Source organism: Corvus cornix, chromosome 3 (genome assembly GCF_000738735.6).
Source record: "Corvus cornix cornix isolate S_Up_H32 chromosome 3, ASM73873v5, whole genome shotgun sequence".
NCBI classification, from domain to species: domain Eukaryota; kingdom Metazoa; phylum Chordata; class Aves; order Passeriformes; family Corvidae; genus Corvus; species Corvus cornix.
In genome coordinates, this window is record NC_047056.1 from 27207153 (window position 1) to 27228836 (window position 21684).

General features: G+C 40.6%; 1 protein-coding gene and 1 long non-coding RNA gene across 3 annotated transcripts in view; one reads left to right on the plus strand and one right to left on the minus strand.

The window, feature by feature from the left end:
- EPAS1 (endothelial PAS domain protein 1) overlaps nt 1-15003 on the plus strand; it is a 78613-nt gene extending 63610 nt beyond the window's left edge. For both annotated transcript variants that reach the window (XM_039569993.1, XM_039569994.1), the window contains 9 exons: nt 5095-5242; nt 5984-6192; nt 6517-6704; nt 7583-7693; nt 9358-9842; nt 10959-11082; nt 11172-11289; nt 11826-12005; nt 12724-15003. In XM_039569993.1, coding sequence (XP_039425927.1) covers nt 5095-5242; nt 5984-6192; nt 6517-6704; nt 7583-7693; nt 9358-9842; nt 10959-11082; nt 11172-11289; nt 11826-12005; nt 12724-12875 — 1715 coding nt within the window. In that variant the 3' untranslated portion in view covers nt 12876-15003. The remainder of the gene's footprint in view (nt 1-5094; nt 5243-5983; nt 6193-6516; nt 6705-7582; nt 7694-9357; nt 9843-10958; nt 11083-11171; nt 11290-11825; nt 12006-12723) is intronic.
- The window catches only part of LOC104685754, a 95333-nt gene continuing 85470 nt past the window's right edge, over nt 11822-21684 (minus strand). Inside the window, exon 4 of the long non-coding RNA XR_005604313.1 lies at nt 11822-12012. This is a non-coding gene — a long non-coding RNA (uncharacterized LOC104685754). The remainder of the gene's footprint in view (nt 12013-21684) is intronic.

Consider the following 21684-nt stretch of genomic DNA (forward strand, 5'->3'; position numbering starts at 1 on the left):
CCCCTCTAAGGTATAGTGCAAGGTTCAGCTGAAAATTTGAAAAGCTGAGGTAGGCAGTTCTAACCTGGTGAGCAGGGCATTTACTGGTGGCCAAGAGAATTGGGATTGTTCAGCCCAGAAAAGAGAAGGAATTGGGTTGATCTTCCAGTACCTGAAGGGAGCCTACAGGAATAATAGAGAGGGACTATTTACAAGAGCATGTAGTGACAGGACAAGTAGGAATGGCTTCAGATTGACAGAGGGTGGGTTTAGATGAAATATTAGGAATAAAGTCTTTAGTATCAGGGTGGTGAAGCACTGGAACAGGTTGCTGAGAGAGGCTGTGGCTGCCTCATTCCTGGAAGTGCTCAAGGCCAGCCTGGATGGGGCTCGGAGCAGCCTGGTCCAGTGGAAGGTGTCCCTGCCCATGGCAGGGGCTGCAACTAGACAATCTGTAAGGTCCCTTAAAGATCCCAAACCATTCTATGTTTATCTTTCTCATGTGCTGTTGGGCTCAGCAGGCAGAGCTAAAGGGAAATAGGAAGAGCTTATTGCAGTGTTCTTTCAAATGTCTTTCTTTTGCTATCAAATAACAACTATCTTCCCCATCCAAAGTAGATGTGCAAGGAGATTTTCCAAAAGGGATATTCGTTATACAAATAATACCTATTGCCAGGAACAGCTGCTTCTTGTTATTGTTATGCCTATGGGAACTGCTCCCATAGCTAAAACTGTTCTAGCTGTTCTTAAAGTAAAGTACCTGAATTATTCTGGGAGCAGGGATCAGATCCAAGATCCCTCTCTTCAGCAGGCCACACAGCTAAAATTTCCATCTCTCTCACATCAGGTGTCTTAAAATAATTGGATTTAAATCTTTAGTCTCTGTCCTTAAGAGTTGGTGCTTTGGCTGGAGACAAGGTGGTACACTAATGTACAAATGACATTTCCCACCCTTGGCTGTTATGGCCCCCGAACCAGTTTATTGGAGAGTTCTTAGCAACATCACTAAAACCTCTGCAGATGCTCTTTTTATAGAAACAAAGCAAAACAGCTAGACTGGAACCTAGAAGATCATAAAGAAAAACCCCACACGCCTTGTAGTTGCTGTGATGAAGGTCTCTGTCCTCAGGAAAAAGCCCATTACTTAGGTCACATCTGTGGGGAATTGCCTGCCAAACAGACTTACAGAAAATATTTCTGTACTTCCCAGAGAAAAGTTGCAGCAAAGAATAGCTGTCTGACCTTAAGGGGTTAGCTCCAATGGCAAAAATTCAGGACAGTTTTAAGTTGAAATGTTTCTTGAAAAAAATGTTTGGCAGTGTTGAAAGTTGTATGCTGTAAAACAGTGTTGATATGAATCATCCTGTTTCCAAAGCTGCTTAAAAGAAAAAAATAGATCAGCCAATACTTAGTGAGAGTTATCTGGGAATGTAATTTTTAAAATTGTTTCTTAGGTAATATTTTAGTGGTTTTGCCAATAAAAATGAGTAAGTGGTATTTATAGATAGGATGTTCATACCCTATGCTGGGCTATTAAAAGTCATCCTGAGAAATCAGGGGGTGTGCTGCACTGGTACTTTTGAATCATTGAGTTGGATTTCTAAGAATGGGACACCACCAGGGAGGGAATAAAATGGGAGCTGGCAATCCATTTGGTAACAGGAAAGTGAGCAAGCCCTTGTTGGTTATCCCTATCTAGTTAATGAAACGGGAGCACTGAGTTACTTGTCCATGTAAAGATTTCTGGAGAGTTTCTAGTACTCACCATGACCAGGCACTAACAGATGTTTCTCCTCACTCCAGCAATTCAATTAACCTCACGAAGTGCAGGGTGTGTGTCTAGATGCCATTTGTGCCCACTGAAAAGGGCCATGTCCTGCAAACTTGTTGCAGGGTACAAGGTCTGATCAAGAAGCAGAATGAATGCAAGAGTAAGTCTTAGAGGGGTGGTGTTGCACCAGCAAAAGTCCTCAAGGCACCGTAGAGGTTATAAATGTTTAGGATCAAACTGTTCCATAGGATTTATGATAGCACAGGATCAGCACGGATTATCTTTTTACTGTTCAAAGCACAGGACCAAAGTCTATTGCTGTGATAAATGTCGTTGCCCACAACAGAACCATCAGTTTAAATCACCAGCAAATTTGACCCCTTTAGTTTTTCTAAGATAAATAGTACCTGTGTCTTCTGGGACCATCAGGCTTCTTACCAAGTCGGAGAACAACCACAAAGACAAAGTGACAGCCAGCTGCAACTTGACAAAACACACATAAACCCTTCAAACGGGAAATGCCTGGATTCCATTGTGTGCCATTGAGGTGCTGTGTAATGCACAGGGTAACCAAGCAGGTATAGAGCTTATACAGACCTTACTTGTTCCTCCAAGCATGTAGCTATACAGAACTTACTCATTTTCCCTGGCCACGTCCTCAATCCAGCTCAAAATTCATGTTCAGCCCACTTGCATTTATTAAACAATAATTTTTATTAGAAATACGCTACGTATAGAGTATATCTCCTTGCAGTAATGCAGTCATCAATTCTGAGTGCCCACCAGTTAGTGTTGTAAAGATGTATGGGAAATAGAGGAAGGAGACCAAAGTTGGAAGGAAAAACCTCAGATTAATCTCTTGCACAAAGCAGAACTCCTTCCCTTTCCTTCCTTCTAATTTAGTGATAAATCATGCTTCTTGCAGCTTTACTGTACTGCAGGGTTGGGGTTTTTTTCTTGAGGTGAAATAGCCTCACGCTCAAGCAAGCCACAATAGTGCCTGTGTTCATGGCTGGAAGTACAACTGCAGAGCGAGCACGGAAGCCTTAATTAGTCACTATCGCGTGGAAGATGAGCGTGCGCTTGGCAGTGCTTCACATACCCCGGGTTTTATGTTACACAAGCAAGATGCAAATTTCTGTCTTGTTACATAAATCTACAAAACAGATTGACTGTAGAACTGTATTTTCTGATTCAGCAATTAAGAATCTATAATCTATATTTAAGAATCTATAATCTATAATTAAGAATCTTTCCACTAAGAGCTGGTCTTGTTGCCATTAAAGCCAGTGGGAATTTAGCTCCTGACTTCAGTGGGGAGCTGACTGTCACCACCTGGGACCTGCCACTTGGTAGTACATAGCAGAAGTTCAGCAAGCCTTGCAAGGGAATCATGGTTTTGTGTTCTATTAAATTCATCCCTGCCTTCCCCCTCTCCACACAAAGATAAGGAATATAATTGGAGCCTATTTCATTGACATGTAACTAGTTCTGCACAGATACAGGTAATGTATACTTTATAAAAAGTTTTAAAAAATAAAGAGAGAAGTGAGAAGTTCACTTTGAAGGCAGGACCTTAAATGTAGCATTGATAACAAAGTCAGCAGTTACAAGTGTATTAGTAATTTATGAGATTACCCCATGGAGGGATTCTGCTGTACTTTATTATATCAGAACATGACATGCTTTGAATAATAATAATAAAAAAGATTAAAGCAGTAAAAAGCTTCTTTGTAATGTAACAGGCGCCTACACTGTGACTCTTATTGATGAACTGATGATTAGGAAGCAGTGTAATTATGTTTCACAATCAGAGCAGAACAGTCCAGTCACTAAAACACTTTGAAATGAAAGCCTTTTGATTTTGTTCCACCAGAAGTATTTAATCAATAAAAGTAATGTTCTACTTTGTCTAAATAAATTAAATGAAGGATGATTAAATACTCCTAGGAAGAAAACAAACAAACTTCAGAAATAGAAGGATAAACACAGCAACAATTATCTGCAAAACAGTTGTATTTTACAGGCCTGGATTTGTACATTTGTATGGTGGCGATGTAGGAGAGGCTGACAATAAATAGCTTCTGTTAATGGCCACATTCACAAGGAATTTTTCTGTAGAAAGACTACAGAATCAATTTCCCAGTCCTCCTGAGTCAAATTGCATTATTTCTAAGGCATTAGTTTGATGGCATACTTCTTTTGGATGTAAAAGCTGTTTAAAAGGAAAGGTTGCCAATGTGTGGTCAGGTTTAGTTCAGCCAGTTCCCATTTCTGCTGCTACTCAGTGTGACTATATCTGCTTACAAGTACAAGTTCTTATTAGTTTGAGTACTGCTTGTCTACTCCAGCTCTGATTTTATTGCCATTGATCGACATTATTTTTTCTTCACTGACAACTTTGAATTACAACAGACAGGACATCATAAAACTTTACATCTCAGAAGTCCAAAGCTCCCCACTGAAAACTCATTCTCTGCAACTACTGCAAAATTGGGGGATAGCAGGGCTACAGATTTCACCGTTCAAACATTTAGAAGCTTTAAACCCAAGTTGGACTATTGTCAATTTATTGCTTGAAAAACACAGGACAGTTCAAAAAACAGAGTTAAATAAACATTATTTGATTTGGTCACATGGATCTTGGTTTCTTCTAGGCTGCTAATTCCAAGCTTGCACAGGAACAACACAGTTCAACCAGAGGGAGAAATACAGTAGTTCAGCTTTTTTTTGTCTAGACAAAGCAGTCCTGTTTACTATTCTTAATTTTTATACTTTTTTAAGAGTGGTATTACTACCACAAGATCTTAATTTTAAAAAAATTCTTAGTGAATATAGCTTTTAAATCATCTGATTCTTATATTATCAATCACCTAAATAAGGAAACTATTCCTAATTTTTTAATTTCCTAATAATTCCTAAAAACCAAAATAGTTTCCTCAATAAATTCACTTTTCTACAGATCAATTTGGAAGCCCAAACTGAGATGTGTACAGTACAACAGGGACTCAAGAAACATGCAGTCAGCAGGCATTATTTTGGGAGCAGTTGGAATATTATATTAAATTTTTAAAATTCCACATTCTGATCTGAAGATCCAGACCATCTCAAGAACTCAAATGCCGGAACTCAAATTTTCAGTCTTGAGTAGAAGCCTCAAATGAACAGCCCCTTTCATGTTTAAAATGGCTGAATTTCCCCAGAGTTAAGCACATCCTTGTTAAGAAATGCCTTAGTGCACTTCTGCATAATGAAAACTCAGAAATGGGTGTATTTAAAACAAGTGTTACATGTTGTGTGTTCCTGTCCTGCTGCATTATTTATATCTCTGCCCCTTTTCTCAGTGTGTACAAAAGGTCAAGTAGTGACGGGCCAGTACCGTATGCTTGCCAAGCACGGGGGATACGTATGGCTGGAGACCCAAGGAACTGTGATTTACAACACCCGAAACCTACAGCCCCAGTGCATCGTCTGCGTCAACTACGTGCTGAGGTGGGTTCAGAACACGTGTGCATTCGTGTGCCGGAGAAACACAGTATTTGGAGGAGCTTTTCAAGGGTCTATTTATTCAGCGTTGTTGTTCTGAAATCAGCTTAGTCATGTTTGTTCAGTCTTGTTTACTGATGTTAGACATCAATGAAAAATGTGGCATGCCTGTTCACATATGCGCTGTTGAAATACACCACAGCCTTTCTCCTCTGTAGAGCGGCTGCTGTGCTCATGCAACCCAGTGTAAGGTCTGCACCGAGTACTTTATTGTGTAACACAACTGCTAATGTGTTTTGTTTTTCTAATGCTGTGACCAAGAGATAAAACTACGTAGTAATTGTATCTCATGTTGCTAGGAGAAGCTGTTTACAGCCTCAAAAATCAGGACCAATCAGAAGTTTTGCCTTCATTTGGCAAAACTCAAGTTTTTTGGTCCTAGTTGGGGCCAAAATAGGAAATACTTATTTGAGTAATAGTCATTACAGCCTCAACTACATCCCTTTAAAAAGCAGAGCAACAAAGCCCCGAGTATTCCCACAGAAGTCCTGACCACACTCTCTGCGTCATCTGAGATGGTGGTGGCTCAGCAACGCTGGAACTGTGCCTCGCCTGTCGAGAGCCTGGCGTGCAACCGAGAGGCCGAAATGCTCCTATAGCCCCAGCCTCAGAAAGTTTGTACTGCCTACTTTATCCACATCTTTCATCTTTACAGTACAAAATGCCTAAAACCTATTTTCTTCTTAGTGAAATTGAGAAGAACGATGTTGTGTTCTCCATGGACCAAACAGAATCACTCTTCAAGCCTCACCTGCTGACAATGAAGACTGCCTATGACAGCGGCATCCCTGCGACAGAGAAGAGTGACTTCTTGTTTACTAAGCTAAAGGAAGAACCAGAGGAACTTGCTCAGCTGGCACCAACACCTGGTGATGCCATTATTTCCCTGGATTTTGGTTAGTATTTGTATAAATTATTTTTGTGCAACAAAGAACCACGTGTGAGCCTACATTTAGAAACTTAATAGACAAGGTCTGTTTGCCGTGTGTACAAATTGGGAGTAATGGCTAAAAGAGCCCACATGCTCACACCAGTGGAAAATTTCCGTGAATGAGAGCAGAATCAGGCTTTCTTGCTGACTAAATAACATGCATTAAGTCTATGCCAACTTATTGTCATGGCAACTAGGAGCAGTGTTTACTTTTAATGAATAGCTGCAGTTATATCATAACACTGCACCAGATAAAAGTATTCATTAATATTGTTAAAACTCCATCCAGGAACACAGAAGTTTGAGGAAGCCCCTGCCTTCACCAATGCCGTTTTGACACCAAACAAAGCATGGCCAGTGGAAGTGAAAAGCCACCCTGCTCAAGGTGAAACACTGACAATACCATCCTTTACAATGCCTCAGATTGCACCTGGCAGCAGTACTCCAAGTGCAAGCAGCAACAGTAGCTGTTCCACGGTAAGAAGAGCTTGAAAAACATTAAAAGCCTGTTATGTTTTGGATGCAAATCCCATCAATATATGTAGACATTTTTGTGTTAACGGTCCTGTCTCACTCCTTATTAGCAAGGCCCAGCATATCTCTATCCTTCCTATATTGCATCGTGCCTTAAGAATCAATAGCAAAACTATCAAATGGGAACAATATCCTGGCTTCACACTGCAGTTCTCGTTGTTGCCCAGCTGTCCCTCAGTAATTACTGTAACAGATAAAACAACTAGTAGGAGAACATGCTACCACCTTTCATGTAGTTAGCCTTATATAAAAAGCCAGTGTAAAGCCAGTGGCTTTATAAAAAGCCAGTGGCTGCTGGGAGCATTGCCCCAGACCCATCCTCTTTCTGTTAAATAGAAGCTGCAGCTTTTAGGAAGCTTAGCCAAGTCAGACTTTTGAGAGCAGCTCCTTGGAGTTTCCCACTGAAGGAATGAACATGCTTTCGTGGCACTGCCCCCAAGAGCTAGAGCCACTCTTACCAGAGGTTATCCAGTCTTAAGAAAAGCATGGAAGTATTGCTAAGTACCTTCTTTCTCGACAGTAGTATTTAATGGTGCACATTTCTTGCTCCTGGTCTAAGTTGCCAAAAAACATTTAAAATAAGAGAACAAATAGGTTCCTGTAATGGGTGCCTATGTTTTGTATTGACAATCTTGTGTCAGAAAAAAGCTTATGATAGAAATGGACAGTTTGGGATTCTGAGGACACTAAATATACAGTCTGGTCATTCACTTTTTGTAGGAAAGATCTGTTACTGAATAACAGTGTGGTATAAATGTCATGATGCTGAGGCAGTACTGTGGTTGTCTTCCTGCCTATAACAAATTGTTATTTCCATGCAGCCCAGCAGCCCAGGAGATTATTACAGTTCTGTGAATGAAGATCTTAAGATCGAGGTGATTGAAAAACTTTTTGCCATGGACACCGAATCAAAAAGTCAGTGCACCTCCCAGGTAATGAACTTTGTCTTCCAAAAGCCACCAAAATCAGTCCCCTGCTGGTAGACAGTACAGCTGCATGTTTTGTGTGCAGATATTGGGATACAGCATGTAAACCAAATCATGTACACCAAATCTTGGATGCACGTTAACAAAACAGTGCATTTCCAAAAGCTGCCATGTCAATCTCTGTCCCTTACTCTCTGAAGCACGAGGTTTAGAGTGTTGCTGTGGTGGCATTGCTAAGAAAGGATCACCAGAGAGCTTTCAAAATTTGGAGCCTTCTGTAGATTGGATAAGGAATATAAGCAGCAGCAATTTGTTTTTAAATCCAGCCGAATGACTAATGAGTAAACATCCTTTCTAGAACAAAATATAAATGATTCTTGCAAAACAACCAAATGAGAGAGGAATGCCCCCCACAGCATATATCTCCTTTAACTACAAAATGAAAACTCATTTAAGATATATTCTTCCTGTTTTGCCTCTTGAAGGTTTTCAGAGAGACTTGACTATTATGTGCACAACAGTAACACACAGTCTCCATCTCCCGCATTCTAATCATGGTGTAAGTGTAGAAATTTCCCCTATAAATAAATAAACCCACTGTTGCAACATTACAGCAAGTGAGCTAGTGAGTAAAAGGTGTGGGCCTGATTCAGCTTATGTAACTTTAGATACTTAATTGAAATGCCTTTGTGAAGAGCTTATACTTTATAGTTAAGAGAAAGGAACAGGCATCACTGATTGGTAGCGCAGACCTCACACTCATCTTCATCTATTAATCCTACAGAAAGTTTGGGGTGCTGGGGTCCAAATTTGCCAACACAATGTACAGGCTTAGGTAGGTTGTAATCCATGTTCTGAAGAAATTTTGGCTAAGGCTGGACATAGAAACAGAAATGAAAGCAAGAGAAAGAGTGGACAGATAGGAGAAAAGTGTGGATCGGGATGAAACTTGGTGCAAGACTTGGCATGTGCAAACTTCAGTATTGTCAGATTCAGCATCTGCTTGTTCAGGTGTGTCCCACCACATCAGCTGCTTTGGTGGGAAAAACGAGTGTTAGAAAAGTGCTGCAGAGGTGTTATGAGCTGACTGGGGGACCAACATTGATTATCCCCTCTGTTCAGCTCTGGTCAAATGCCAAGAGAAGTGACTGTGGGTATGACTAGTCCTCCAAGGGAAAAAAGAATACAGTGTGATAGTATCCTTCTGGCTAAATTTTTTCAACTTTTGCATTTTTAGACACCTTTTTTTTTTATGTAGCTGGTTTATGAGAAAGCTGTATTTTCTATTTTAACATGAAAAAGCCTGAGGTTGAACTATGTGCCACATGTTGCAGAGTCTTGGCAGACAAATTATTCAAAGCTTAGTGAAACAATATCTACTTCAGATCACAGTGATGCTGGAGGCTGCATGCAAGCTGCTTTACCAAATATTGCTCCTCTGGGAGGTTTCTTCCTTTGGTTTGTTGTCTTAATTTTGCTGCTGATGATATGAGCATGTATGCTAGCACAGAACTAAGACGTCTTTAAACAGGAGTTGGCCAGTTTCATTAGGTAAATTTGGCATACAGTGATTTTTCATCTTTGCATCTGTTAGTATTCCATATCACACTAACTGCCACAACTGTTACTAACTTACAGTTTCTTTATGAACTTCCTTTATCTTTGCACAGACTGACTTTAGTGAACTGGACCTTGAAACCTTGGCTCCTTACATTCCTATGGATGGAGAAGATTTCCAGCTCAGCCCCATCTGCCAAGAAGAACATCCTCTCTCTGAAAGTGCACAAAATACCCAGCAGAGTCTAAGTAGCATGAGTACCATCTTCCAACCCCTCACTCCTACTTCACAGAATCAGTTCCTCCCAGAGAAATATTGCCCACAGCTAGCAAATGAAAAAATGAACTCTGGTCATGGGTCCCTATCATCAGTGTTCTTCAACAATATGAGTAGGTCATCACTGCCACCACACCATGACCAAGCCAGCACTCCCCTGTCTTCGATGGGAGGAAGACCAAACATCCAGTGGCCACCTGATCCCCCATTAGAATATGTTCCTGCAAAATGGAGACTCATGGATAAATACTCAGGATCCCTATCAAGTTCCCCCTCGGGGCCACCAATAACTTCCCAGAGGGTGCCCATATATAAAAAAAGGTGCGTGTTTCTGTGGTATAACTATGTATATTTATCCAGAAAATATTTTGGGAAATGAGAAGGGTCATAATCTTGAAAATAAATTTTTCTCAATTCAGCTGAAACAATTAGTTGTGATAGGCATCAGACTGCAGCTCTGGGGAAATTATTGTGGTGCTCTCCCAGTGGCAGTGAGTCTGGAGGAAGCAGAAGTCGGCTAATTTTGCATTGCCTGTAATGATACGCAAATGAATTTCCTGCTGGTCCAGTTAAAATTACACCAGTAATTTTGCAAAGCTTTATGCAATTTAAGAACAGTACCAAAAAGACTTACTGGTCCAGCAGTAGCAGGGACACACACATACTTTCTTACCTTGCATTTATTTTCTGCACAACAGAAAATGGGGAAGAGGGAGGAATGAAAGTACATTATTGCTGGCATATGTAGATACTACAGCCAAGACTTAAATTGCAGGCTCTTTTTCTACAACCTTTTTGTTTGCTTTCGTACACATGTGAACGGTATGTGATGAGATGTAGATCAGAGGGCGTAGTCCTAGAAGTTGCCCCATACTAGAAGTTTCTCTCTAGCTCTTGTGTTTTCAGCGTTGGTCACACTGACATGTTCAGGAAGTACATAAAATAGCGATGGTCATTTTAAAATGTGAAGCTGTGCAGTTTGCTTCCTGGGATTTCTTGTTGGCAGAAATACCAGTGTCTGAATGCGCATCTGGAAAGAAAGGGTTTGTCCCCAGTCAGCAGCTTGTTCATACTTAATGTGTAAAGTATGAACTGTGTTCATACTTAGGGCATAAAGCAAGGGGACATGCATGGCTCTCAAATCTAATTCTTAAGAATTATATGACTTTCTTTTCCACAGCATTTTTCTGTCTGCCTGGAGATCCCTAGGGGCTGTTTATGCTAAACTTTCCTAAGTCTTTGATCCCAAACGTCAAAAGTTTCTAAAGATGGTGGGATGACTAATAAAAGGAAATACAAACATTTGATGTTTTAGATCAGTCCACTGACAAATCTCAGACACCTTAAATGTCTTTAAATGAAAGAAGAATCTGTATATATGAACAAGATGATTTCGATCTGCCTCCCTGGGCACTCACAAGGATCTCTTCTCCACAGGCCCCTGGATGCTTTTGGACAACGAGGCATAGATGTAAACCCAGCAAGACTTGCTCTGTCCAACAGTTTGAAACTGAAGCGACAGCTGGATTATGAAGAACAAGCTTTGCAACAACTGAGTGGGGTAATCATAAGGAATGCATCCCCTTAACAACTTTGGACTCATCACGGTCATCAGTGTAATTGTTTGTTTTGCTTCCCTTCTCATTCTAGGGAGATCCATCTGTCATTAACCCATCTCACTTAATGTGGAAGAGAATGAAATTTCTCAAGGGGGAAAACTGTTCCTTGGTTACAGAAAAGAAGTCTCTCAGCACAAGTGTTCTTACTGGTAAGACAAAAGAAAGTGGTTTTGCAATGTTACATATTGAAACACCGTTTTAAGACAAGTTGAATAGGGAAAAAAGCTCTTTCAAAAGGAAAGGTAAATAAGCTGTGTAAATATTACACTAAGCTAAAATTAAAGATCAAGTTGTATCACTAAGAGCTGAACAATTTAAAGGTACATTTGATAAATACCAGTTAGTTGGCTTCATGTATGTTCACACACTTGCTTTGGAGGGAACAGAAATCAGCTTAATGGAGCTGTGTTTACCTCCTGCTGATCCAAGGTGTGAATATCACAGAGCTAGAACAGATACTGCTGCTCTGCAGCACTGTGCTTCCTTACACAAGCATATCTTGACTGCAATACTACTGCTAGAGCTGGGGCTGTTTCTAGACTTCCTTTGTGATAAGATGCAGATTTTCCTATGCTGTGACACCACCACACCGAGGTTCACTTTGCTTTGGATCAGTATAATCTACTATAATTATTACAATGGCTTCATTTAACTTTCTTTTTTTTCCCTACTATGTAAATAACAGATGAATTTTTCTGTAACTCGAGAGGTCTGAGCCAACCAATGAATCAACTGCAGCAACAGCAGCAGCATCAACCCACCTGTGAAAGTCTGGGTGAGAATTTGAAAGCAGGAGCGTTTCCCCCTCTGTTTTACAGCTCCCATTGTCAGGACTACAGTGTCCAGCCAGCTCATAAAGCATCAGGTAAGACCTGTCAAACACAGAAATTGGAAAATGTTGGTATTTTGTTCCAATACTAATAAAAGGAAATTTTGATTGAAAAAAAAACCACACAAAAATATGGAGGAGGATAATAAAGCAAGATCCAAATATAGCACAAAAAATTAGTTGTGTGGTTTAGTATGAAACTGTAATGTTTACATTTGTAGTATATGAGAAAAGTATTTTTATGCTTCATTTCAATTAAACTTAACACCTTTTCACCTTGGAGGTCCTGTCATCCTCCAGCCATACTCTTGTCTTGTGACGGAATTGATTATTGCATTGTACTAAACAACTCTGCTGAAACACTGATACGGAAGTTTGTAGCTTAGTCTTAACATGTGCCTTTTAAATGTTGAAATAAGTAATTAAAGGGGACGTGTATCTGTTCTTTTTAATACACGAGGGGAGTGGGTGTCAATTCAGAGACCATGTCTTTTACTACAGCTTTCCTCATCTGCACCAATACAGTTTTTCTCAGAGCAATCAGAATTTGGGGTGGAGGTGAAAAATTGCACTTGTTTGTGTGACACCCTTGCAGCAGTTTAAGGCAGAGCACGGGTTTGCTCTGACACCTGGAACTACTGGTGGTTTTATTGACATAAAACCAGAATGAAACTGGTGTAAACAGAAGAGGTGGGAGGAAAAAAGTGCCCTTTCTGGTCTCAGCACCATAACTTGCTTCACTGCTGTGTTCCAGGTATGACGAGTCGCCTGCTGGGGCCCTCCTTTGAACCCTACTTGTTGCCTGAGCTGACGAGATATGACTGTGAGGTGAACGTGCCTGTGTTGGGCAGCTCGATGCTGCTGCAGGGCAGCGAACTGCTCCGAGCACTGGACCAGGCGACCTGAGCGATCCCGCAATATTCCGTGGCCTATACTGTTCAAAACAGCTTCCGTTTTTAAATATATTTTTGCAAGTAGACAATTTCTAATACCAGTACACTTTTACAGGATTTTACTTAGATATTGAACCTGTCCACATTACCAAATAGTGGCCTTTTGAAGTTACTCACTTTATTATTCATATTAAAGAAATACATCTACTGTATTTTCTCTATTGCAATTAAAGTGGTGTTTAGTTTGATTGAGTTTGATTACCCTCCCCTTATCTCATTACCTGTAATTTATATTCTGAATTTTTTTTTTTCAAATTTCATGCTATTAAAAAGCTGTGGTATAAATGCCTCATCATGTGATACTTTGGCTGCAGTACTGCAAAGATATATTTTTATTGCCAAAGATGAATGAAACAAATTTGATCTCCAACCACAGTTTTTTGTTGATCTGCCAAATTAAAATCCTTTGAGTCTTTCTGTTTTCCAGCATTTATTTTATTGTAACTTCAATAACTTTTGGAAAAGCATACTAAGGAAAAATCCCAGCCTTCTGCCTCCCATCCCTATCCTTCATTTTTATACACTTTGTTGAAAGAAATGTGAATGGTGAAATGCAATGTTTGTGGGTATCTGTGAAAGTTGCACGTTTTAAGCTTTTTTTCTCAGAAGCAAGCCACATTCTCAGCTGCCTTAACCTGGCTTAGCTCTACAGCTAAGGGAGTCCTACAGATTTGCCCCAGTGGAGGATTTAGACCTGTGTTTTTGTTTGTGTTGAGGTTTCTTGTTTTGTTCTTTGTTGTTGCCTTTTATTTTTTACACAAAACAGATTTTTTTTTTAATTATTATTTCTCTCTGGGTCAGTTGTTAATCATCTCTTGGTACTTTTGCTATATCTATGACACAACTACTTTAAGAGCTGTTTCTGCTAGAAACTTGCAGTATTTGTTATGATGTTGCTGATATTTCAGGAATCGGAGCAGTGGCCAGTACTAACACCTCTGATTAATGTTACCCTTTTTCATTTTGTACGCTAGCTAGCAATATAATTGCAATATTGAATCAACAAATCTCAAAGTGGTATTTCCCAGTGTATTAGGCTAACTCAGTTATAATTAGATAAAAAGAATTAGGGACTGCATAGTGAGATGAATAGCCAGCAGGGAGGTCTCTCATTTTTACTTGCCTTGCATTAATCAGTAGCTAAAAAGTCATTAAAAGGCAGCCAGACATTTTCAGAGCTCCTTTCCAACTATCATTAATTGTCATACACGTACTTGAAAAATAGGGCTTTGAATCCTTTCAAAAGGTTTTGAAAGTTCAAGTTACAACATCTCTAAACAGCAGGAAATATAAGTAAAAGGCAGATGAGCAGTTCTGACTTTAAAATACAGACTTAGATCTATGTTGGGATGTATCATCTTGCTTCCTCCACTGGTATAAATCACTGTAGATTCACTGAAGAAAATGAAACAGTGGCAAAGTACTAAAGGTAAAACTCTGGCCCAGAAACTTAGAACAAAAATATTTTTGAGACTTCTGAGTCTGCTGAAGCCTGGTATATAAAATTGCTTTTTATCATGCACTGACACTTGCATAGAGAGAGCCTTGGGTTCGTAGAGCACTTCAGAGTTCGCTGTGTTAAGCGAGTCTTAACCACACATACCTAGAAAAGCTGAAGGCCTTTTGTTATGGGTACATGATGTAAAAAAAATATACTCCCTATTGTAGGCAACCTTTCAAGAGTTTATTACCAAAAATAATCTACTCCTAAAGTGAAGTTATTACTGTGTGGAAAAAATTTATTGTAAGGATCAAAACGTGATGAAAATTGGCCATCCAGATTTGTCAAATTTGCAGTAGCACAGACTTAAGGCTTCAAGGATTAAAGACACTTGAATACTGCTCTTCTGTTTCTTATTTGTGTAGTTTCAGCATTAAAGATGTTATACCCTAACAGTTTACTAAAACACTCTGAAAAAATATTCCATGTCTTAATATTAATCATATTTTTATCATAATTATTTCATAATCTATATTGCTGAATTCTTATTGACAATATTATAACTGTATGGGAACCTTAACTTGATAAGGAAATGTATTTTGACACTGATACCTTATTAAAGTATACTGATCCTAAATTCTTTGTGACTCATTTGCTATGAATTTGTTATTTGTTGTATCATTGTAAAACAAAAGTATTTATTAAATTATTTATAGAAATTAAAGGTTTGCACTGATCTTTGAAGACTGAAAGAACAATCAAATGTCACCCATATTTGAGAGCTCGGAATGAGCCTGCCAAAGGTCCATACTGCTTTGTAGAGTTTACCCATCTTTCTTCAAATGAAGAATTAATGCCCTGAAGGCCACTGCCCTTCTGAAACTTGTCCTGTGTCTCAGACTGCTGCTTCCATGCTGAGGGTGCCTTTTGTAATGCTACCCTTACACTTACCAAAAAAAAAAAAAAAAGGGAAAATTAAGACTACCAAATCACAGTTTAGAGGCTGAATTGCCACAGTTCCCAACCTGAGTTTTGGTGGAGAAACAGAAGCCATCATATTCTAGCAGTCCTGACAAACCCATGATTAATGGGCTTTCCCCATCAAATCCTTCCAAGCCTCTGCTTCACCCTCACAGTCGATAATCCCAATGCTGTTAAACAGGTCAATCCTTTTCCATATAGAAAATGCCAGTTTTTTCCTGTGTAATTACACCAATTGCATAGTAAGAGGACAGACACATTAAGAAATTCATTTCCAAACATGCACTTCAACTGCAGGGCTGTGTGAAAGCTGTTAATGCTTGACCCTTCTGATAACTGCCTTTGAAACATTCAGTGCCCACACAGGCACCAGCGAGCTGCTCAAACAGCAGCAAATCCTGTGAAGAGCCTGCAAAAGTGGGCTATCATTACCTCCTTTCTTAGATTGGACACTCAGTAGGAGTAGAAACCAAATCCTTGCCTCTATGTCTGTTGTAACTAACGATAGAAAACTCTCCCTTTTAAAGTATCCCCTTAGTCTTGGGGACGTTTGGACAAAGACTAACTCAGTATAGCAGATCTTAATCCAACTGAGTATTGGAAAAAAACCAATCTCTAAAATGGAGGTTAACCTGTTCAGATCAACTTCTACCTTTTAAAGATTGTAATAGCTAACTGTTAATATAAATATTGCTGTCAGGAAATTTTTTTTTGGGGTATCCAAACAGCTGATTGTTCACACTCTCATACCTAAGGTGGTCCTGCATTCACCATTCCCATGTTCAAATAGCTGAAGGAACATATTAGTAGTGCCTTGAGCTGCTTTTTTTCTTTCCCCCTCTACAGCTAAACACTTCTCATGTTAGTGAGTTTTAGTGGTTTTTCCTTACATATATGAGAATCGTGGACAGCTAAACTCTGACAGTACAATTTACATACCCCAAAGACCCAAACCCTGGTCAGAAACACAATGCAACCTATGTATTAAGAGCTGAGTTTTGTTCTGCTGAACAGGGATTTATTGCAGCTTTTAATTTTTTTTTTCTTCCCAGTAGGCCAGAAGTGCTTAAAATTCAGCGTACATCATCTTTCACTGCCTAAAAGCACCATTTCTTGGCATCAGACTTTGTATCTCTAACAGCACAGCACTGATCCTAACAATGTTATTCAACACTCATTACATTCTGCTGAAAAATTGGCCTGTTTTGCCAAGCTCTCATGACTTGGGCTGGTCTCAGTCTCTGGCTGATTATCAAGTCTATCGTCTTTTTAAAATGATCAAGCAGCCATTTTTCCTAGAACACAGATTTCACTCAGGTAAGATTCATAATGTCTATCAAAGAAATGCTTGTAACAAAATACATGTGATTACTAATAAAAAACCAAGAAAGCCCAGTAAAGTTGGATAACAAAGTCCAACTGTCTTTTCATTGGAGACACAGGCTCCTAAGCCATACTGAGATCGGCAGACACTACGTGATTCATCACACTCACTTGGAGCAGCATGCAGAGTACAGGAAAACTAACACACAGATGCTCCAGTTCTAGGTGGTAAAGGTATCATCTGTTACTTCTACCTGAGGAGCTTTATAAAGCTATTCACAGACATGCCACATGCATGTGTGTGTGTATATATTTTTTAATTTTTTTTTTAAGTACAGTGGAGAACTGGAAATATTCCGCTACTTCTAAATAAACAGCTTATTTTTTCTTCCCCCTCATACCCTAATTATAGGCTTCCAAAGGGAGGAAGAAATAATTTCTAAGAAAAAAAGCAAGTCCTTAACAATATTTTATTAGGACACTGTCTGTCCCACATCCCTGTCCTGCTCCCTTAGCACAAACCTTAGCAAAAACACAGCACAAAGGCTGCCTTTTGGGTTCCTGGGGCTGCATCTGAGCCCACCCTTGCCCGCAGCAGGGGGGGGGGGGGGGGGGGGGGTGGCAGGCGTGGATTCTTGCTGCTCCAGGCTCAGTTCATTGATGTTTCCTTAGTTAACTGATACAACAAAAGCGCCATCAGAAGGCTCCAGTAATTGGGACATACCCCAGTTTTGGGTGTTTGCATTAAAAATGCATTCAAATAATCAAAAATTTTTCAAAAGTGAGAAAAACCTTAGCTACTGTTTTTATGTTGTTGTTTGTCTGAAAGCCAGCCTGAAGTTTTGGAAGCTTGTGATGTGCCACAGGTCTCACATGGAACATTTTCCTTGAAGAAGTCCTAAATTCCTGTAATCAAGAAGCTACTTAATTCCCTTCAGTCATTCCTCCCAGTTAGTAATGTGGCTAGGAAGTCTCATTAGGGAACAGCAGCACATGCATGAGCTTGGCTTGCAAGGACTACAACACTGCAAGCCAACCAACACCAGTCCTTGACACGCTGGAAGCAGCAGCAGCTGTGTCGCACCTTGTGCACTATCTGATGTGGAAATTCCTGCATCTTAACTGCACCTGGGTTGCATCTCAAAAATCCCAACTCCTTTTAGCTTTATTTAAAAAAAAAAAAAATCCCAAATCATCCCCCAAACTCCTCACTTGAAAAGCCTGTGTTTAGGTCTTGGAATTACAGACAAAGCTGGCAAGATAGATCCTCAAAGGCACCGGCACCAGAAACCAGAGTGACTTTGCCCCACCAGGCGTATTTTAATATTTGGGGTCTGGCTGTTGATCTTTGAAGGACTGGCACTGGCTCTAGGGACTGGAGCTGTCTCCCCACAGCACTGGCAAAGGCAAACCAGAAGAAAACTACCTCAAGCATTGCCTCCTCCAGGCTCATTGGTGTCACCCTCCAGTGCACAGTTCCAGGACTAAAGGTCCTAAATAAACCACAGCAGCACGGCACCACCATCTTGATGGCTTGTTCATCCATCAAACATGGAAAGTTCTCTCGTCTCTCAACAGCTGAACAGGTTTCTTAGCTGCAGCAAGCAACTGCAGACAATCACTTAGTCTTGACTCCTGTCCTTTTCTCCAACCCTGATGCCATTCCTTCCACTAGCCCCTGGTCCTTACATAGGTCTGTGGTTTCATTATTCTGTTTTCTGCCTCATGCTGCCTTCCCCTTGCCCAGCTCACTTTCCCTGACAAACCTGCTCCAATCTGTCCCATCTCTACACAGCCCTCATTGCAGGCAGCAGTTTTCTGTGAGGATCTGGGGAGTTGCAGTGTGGGTTCTTTCTCATCATGTCCTTGCCTTGGCTTCCTGTTTGATATGACTATCAGCCAGACTCCCAGCCCTTTTCACCCAAATCTCAGCTTCTCTGGTTCTTGAGTTGAGCTCGTGTTAAAAATGTCCAAACCCCATTCCCACTCTAACCACGGGGCATAACAGATCACAATCCTTTGCCTGACATGAAAGCAGATTTAATGCTCCAGCTCACAAGAAGTCAGTGCATTCTCCCAAGAGCTGCAACACCACCCCTGAGTCATTTCATACATTTTCCTCAGCTGTTACATGCCTACTTCCATTTGCTATTCAGGAAAGCAGTGGTGGGGTATGAATGAAAAAGGTTCTGGTGGCTCACAGAAAATGTAGTGTCTCTTTTATCAGCCCCTTGACACAGTGCTTCAAGAAAAATCCCAGCAAATTTCAGATGTGCACATAATTTATCCTGCAGTTTTGGAAATCAGAGCAGAGTTGAGCAAGTTTCCCAGATGGCTGAACTCTGGTCTGTAAAGCCAGAACAATTTCCCAGCCATAACAGGAGCAGGATGGGTTTGCTCTTTTAGTCTTATCAGCACCACAGAACTAACACTAGTGGGAAGAGAATCCATATTTGTGGCTCCCCAAACCTTCTTCCCATACAAATACTTGCTTGTTCAGGACAAGAGTTAAGCCTGAGACAGAGAGAGGTGCATACACTTGTTAGACTGCTGCCAAATGCTGCTATGCACTTGACGGACACCAACAAGCTCACAAAGGGTGTGATTTCCAAATCCAACTTATCCATCAGTATTTTCAGCCCTGGACAATCCTTATATGCTCACTCCAGAGTTTGGCTGTGCAGAATTTGGAGAACCCTGGGGTGCCCCAGAGGAGAGTGATCTGTGGGTATCTCTCTCTGTCTAGTTATAACCCGTAAGTCAGAAAAATCAAAGTTAAGACTCACGCAGGAAAACGAAAACCCACTCATATGTCCACTGGAGAGAGTGACAGGAAAGTGATTACAATGCCAATTCAGCAGAATTTTCCAGAACAAAGCTATTTTTAAAGACATTGGCAGGAATGCATTTTCCCAGTTACAACTGTTTATGCAACTGAATTATATTTTATATTCTCTAGTGGGGGAAAAAAAAAAATCAAACAAACCCAGCAGCTTGAAAATTATGCTCTTTTTTTCTCAAGATGTTGGTAAACACCAAATTTGAGATAGAAGGGGAAAGCACAATTACAAAAATCCCACAACTGTCAAACCCCCAGACCAAAGCACACAGCTCCCTGGCATTATTTTGTAGCAGAAGTTGAGCAAAATTCTAAGTGGCAAACCACAAAAGTTGCCTCATATAATGAGCCTTATGATCCATACAAATACATATTATTTTAGTTCAGCCTCTCCTCCACACAGCAGCACCACAACGGTACTACACTGGATCAAACGAAGCATAAAATGGGTGTCGTCACCATCCATTTTCAGATGCATCACATGACATCCATTGGCTTTTTCCTGGAAGAGCAGGCAATACTAATTGTGTCTATGCTTTACTGCTAACACAGATAGTGCTGTCCTTAACTGCAGCCCCCAGAACACACCAGGAGTTCACAGAAATCAAACCAATGGAAGTTTACCAGGAAAGCAGGTTGCTCTTCTTTATTTTAACTTCAGCTGCAAACATCATGAAGAGTTTTCCTGTGCCTTGCTCAACTACAGAGGTGCTATTTTTAAAACATATTTACACCTTCTAACACAGGTTGTTGCTCACAACTTCAATTTTAATCTTTAGTCAGTTTTTGGAGTGTGCAGTATGATCTATTTCAGGGCCATTTTGATCACCACAGAAATCTCAAAGATGAAAGTGACACCAACACTGAATAATTCTTGGTGAACTTCCCTCTTCCCTCTCAAAACCTCTCTCCTGCAGAAGAGATTGTTTAATGACAGGCAAAACCTTGAAAAACTGCGTGGTGGGTTCGCTTTTATCCAGCACCCCTTTTTGCCTTCCCCAGATCGACAGCAAACAGCCACCCAAGCACTCTGAGAAGTGGACATAAACCTGGCTATTTTAACCATCAATTGTATCTTAATATACTGAACAAACACTTTAACTTGTACTTTCATTTTTAGAGGGACTTCTTCAACATCCCCCCTTACACATTCTCCCTCCCTTCATTCAAAACAAAGAAGAAATCATCTTAAAGTCACTAAAACACTTGTCTGGGTAACCAGCAGAGGAACCAGGAGCCCATGAAATATCTGGAACTCCTTGGAAAGACAGGGAACAGGGAATATTCAAGTCAACAGTACTCTCATTCTTCTTTCTGCAACAGTCCTTGCTGGGCAGGGTTTGTTTGCACTGAGGTTTGTATTAGAAACACACACACTTAGCTAAATTACACAAATTCCACAAACCTATGCTGAAAATAATAAACAGAGTGAAAAGTGCCCATGCCCAGCACTCAAGAGCCACAACAGGTGCCTCTGGATGGCAGACTGCCATGATGGCCATACTCAAAACACTTGTCCCAAAACCTGCTCGAAGAAGTGATCCTCCTTCCTCCCCCTTCCCTTTTTCCCATATAGTCCCCCCTTTCCATGGAAACATCTCAAAGAGTATTTTGATCCTTATAGGCAAAATCATGTCCTGACTCACATCTGGGAAATAAATCCCATGTACCTACAAAACCTACGTTACAAAGTGGTTGCTAAGGGGTGACCATTCACAAGACCCTGAAAAACGGGTCTTCTGCAGCCTGTGGCAGGAGCTCATGCTCTCCATAGGCCCTCCTGATCCTGGCATGGGAGCACCCAGCATGCTGCATGACCAGTAGTGGCTGTGCCCAGCAGACACTGCTGCTCCTCGAGTCATGGGCCAGAAGGGCGGTAGCTGAAGAAGCTGCACATTTCATGTGCTGTCCCCAACACAGGTCACCTCTACAACACCCACCTACTTAGGTTTGATGTCGGTAATGCACAATCCAATATATGGAGCAAGGGGGTAAATACACCTGGAAATGCATTACTTCCATGGTTCATGGAAATACTTTGTGGCTGTGCATTACAGAGCAACGCCATTCACAGCAAAAGCTGCCTAACACGAAATTGCCCCAGGGAGCTTTCCAAACCCCATACATTCTACTGTCACACTAAACCTCCAAGCTTCACTGCCCAAAGGGCAACAGCTT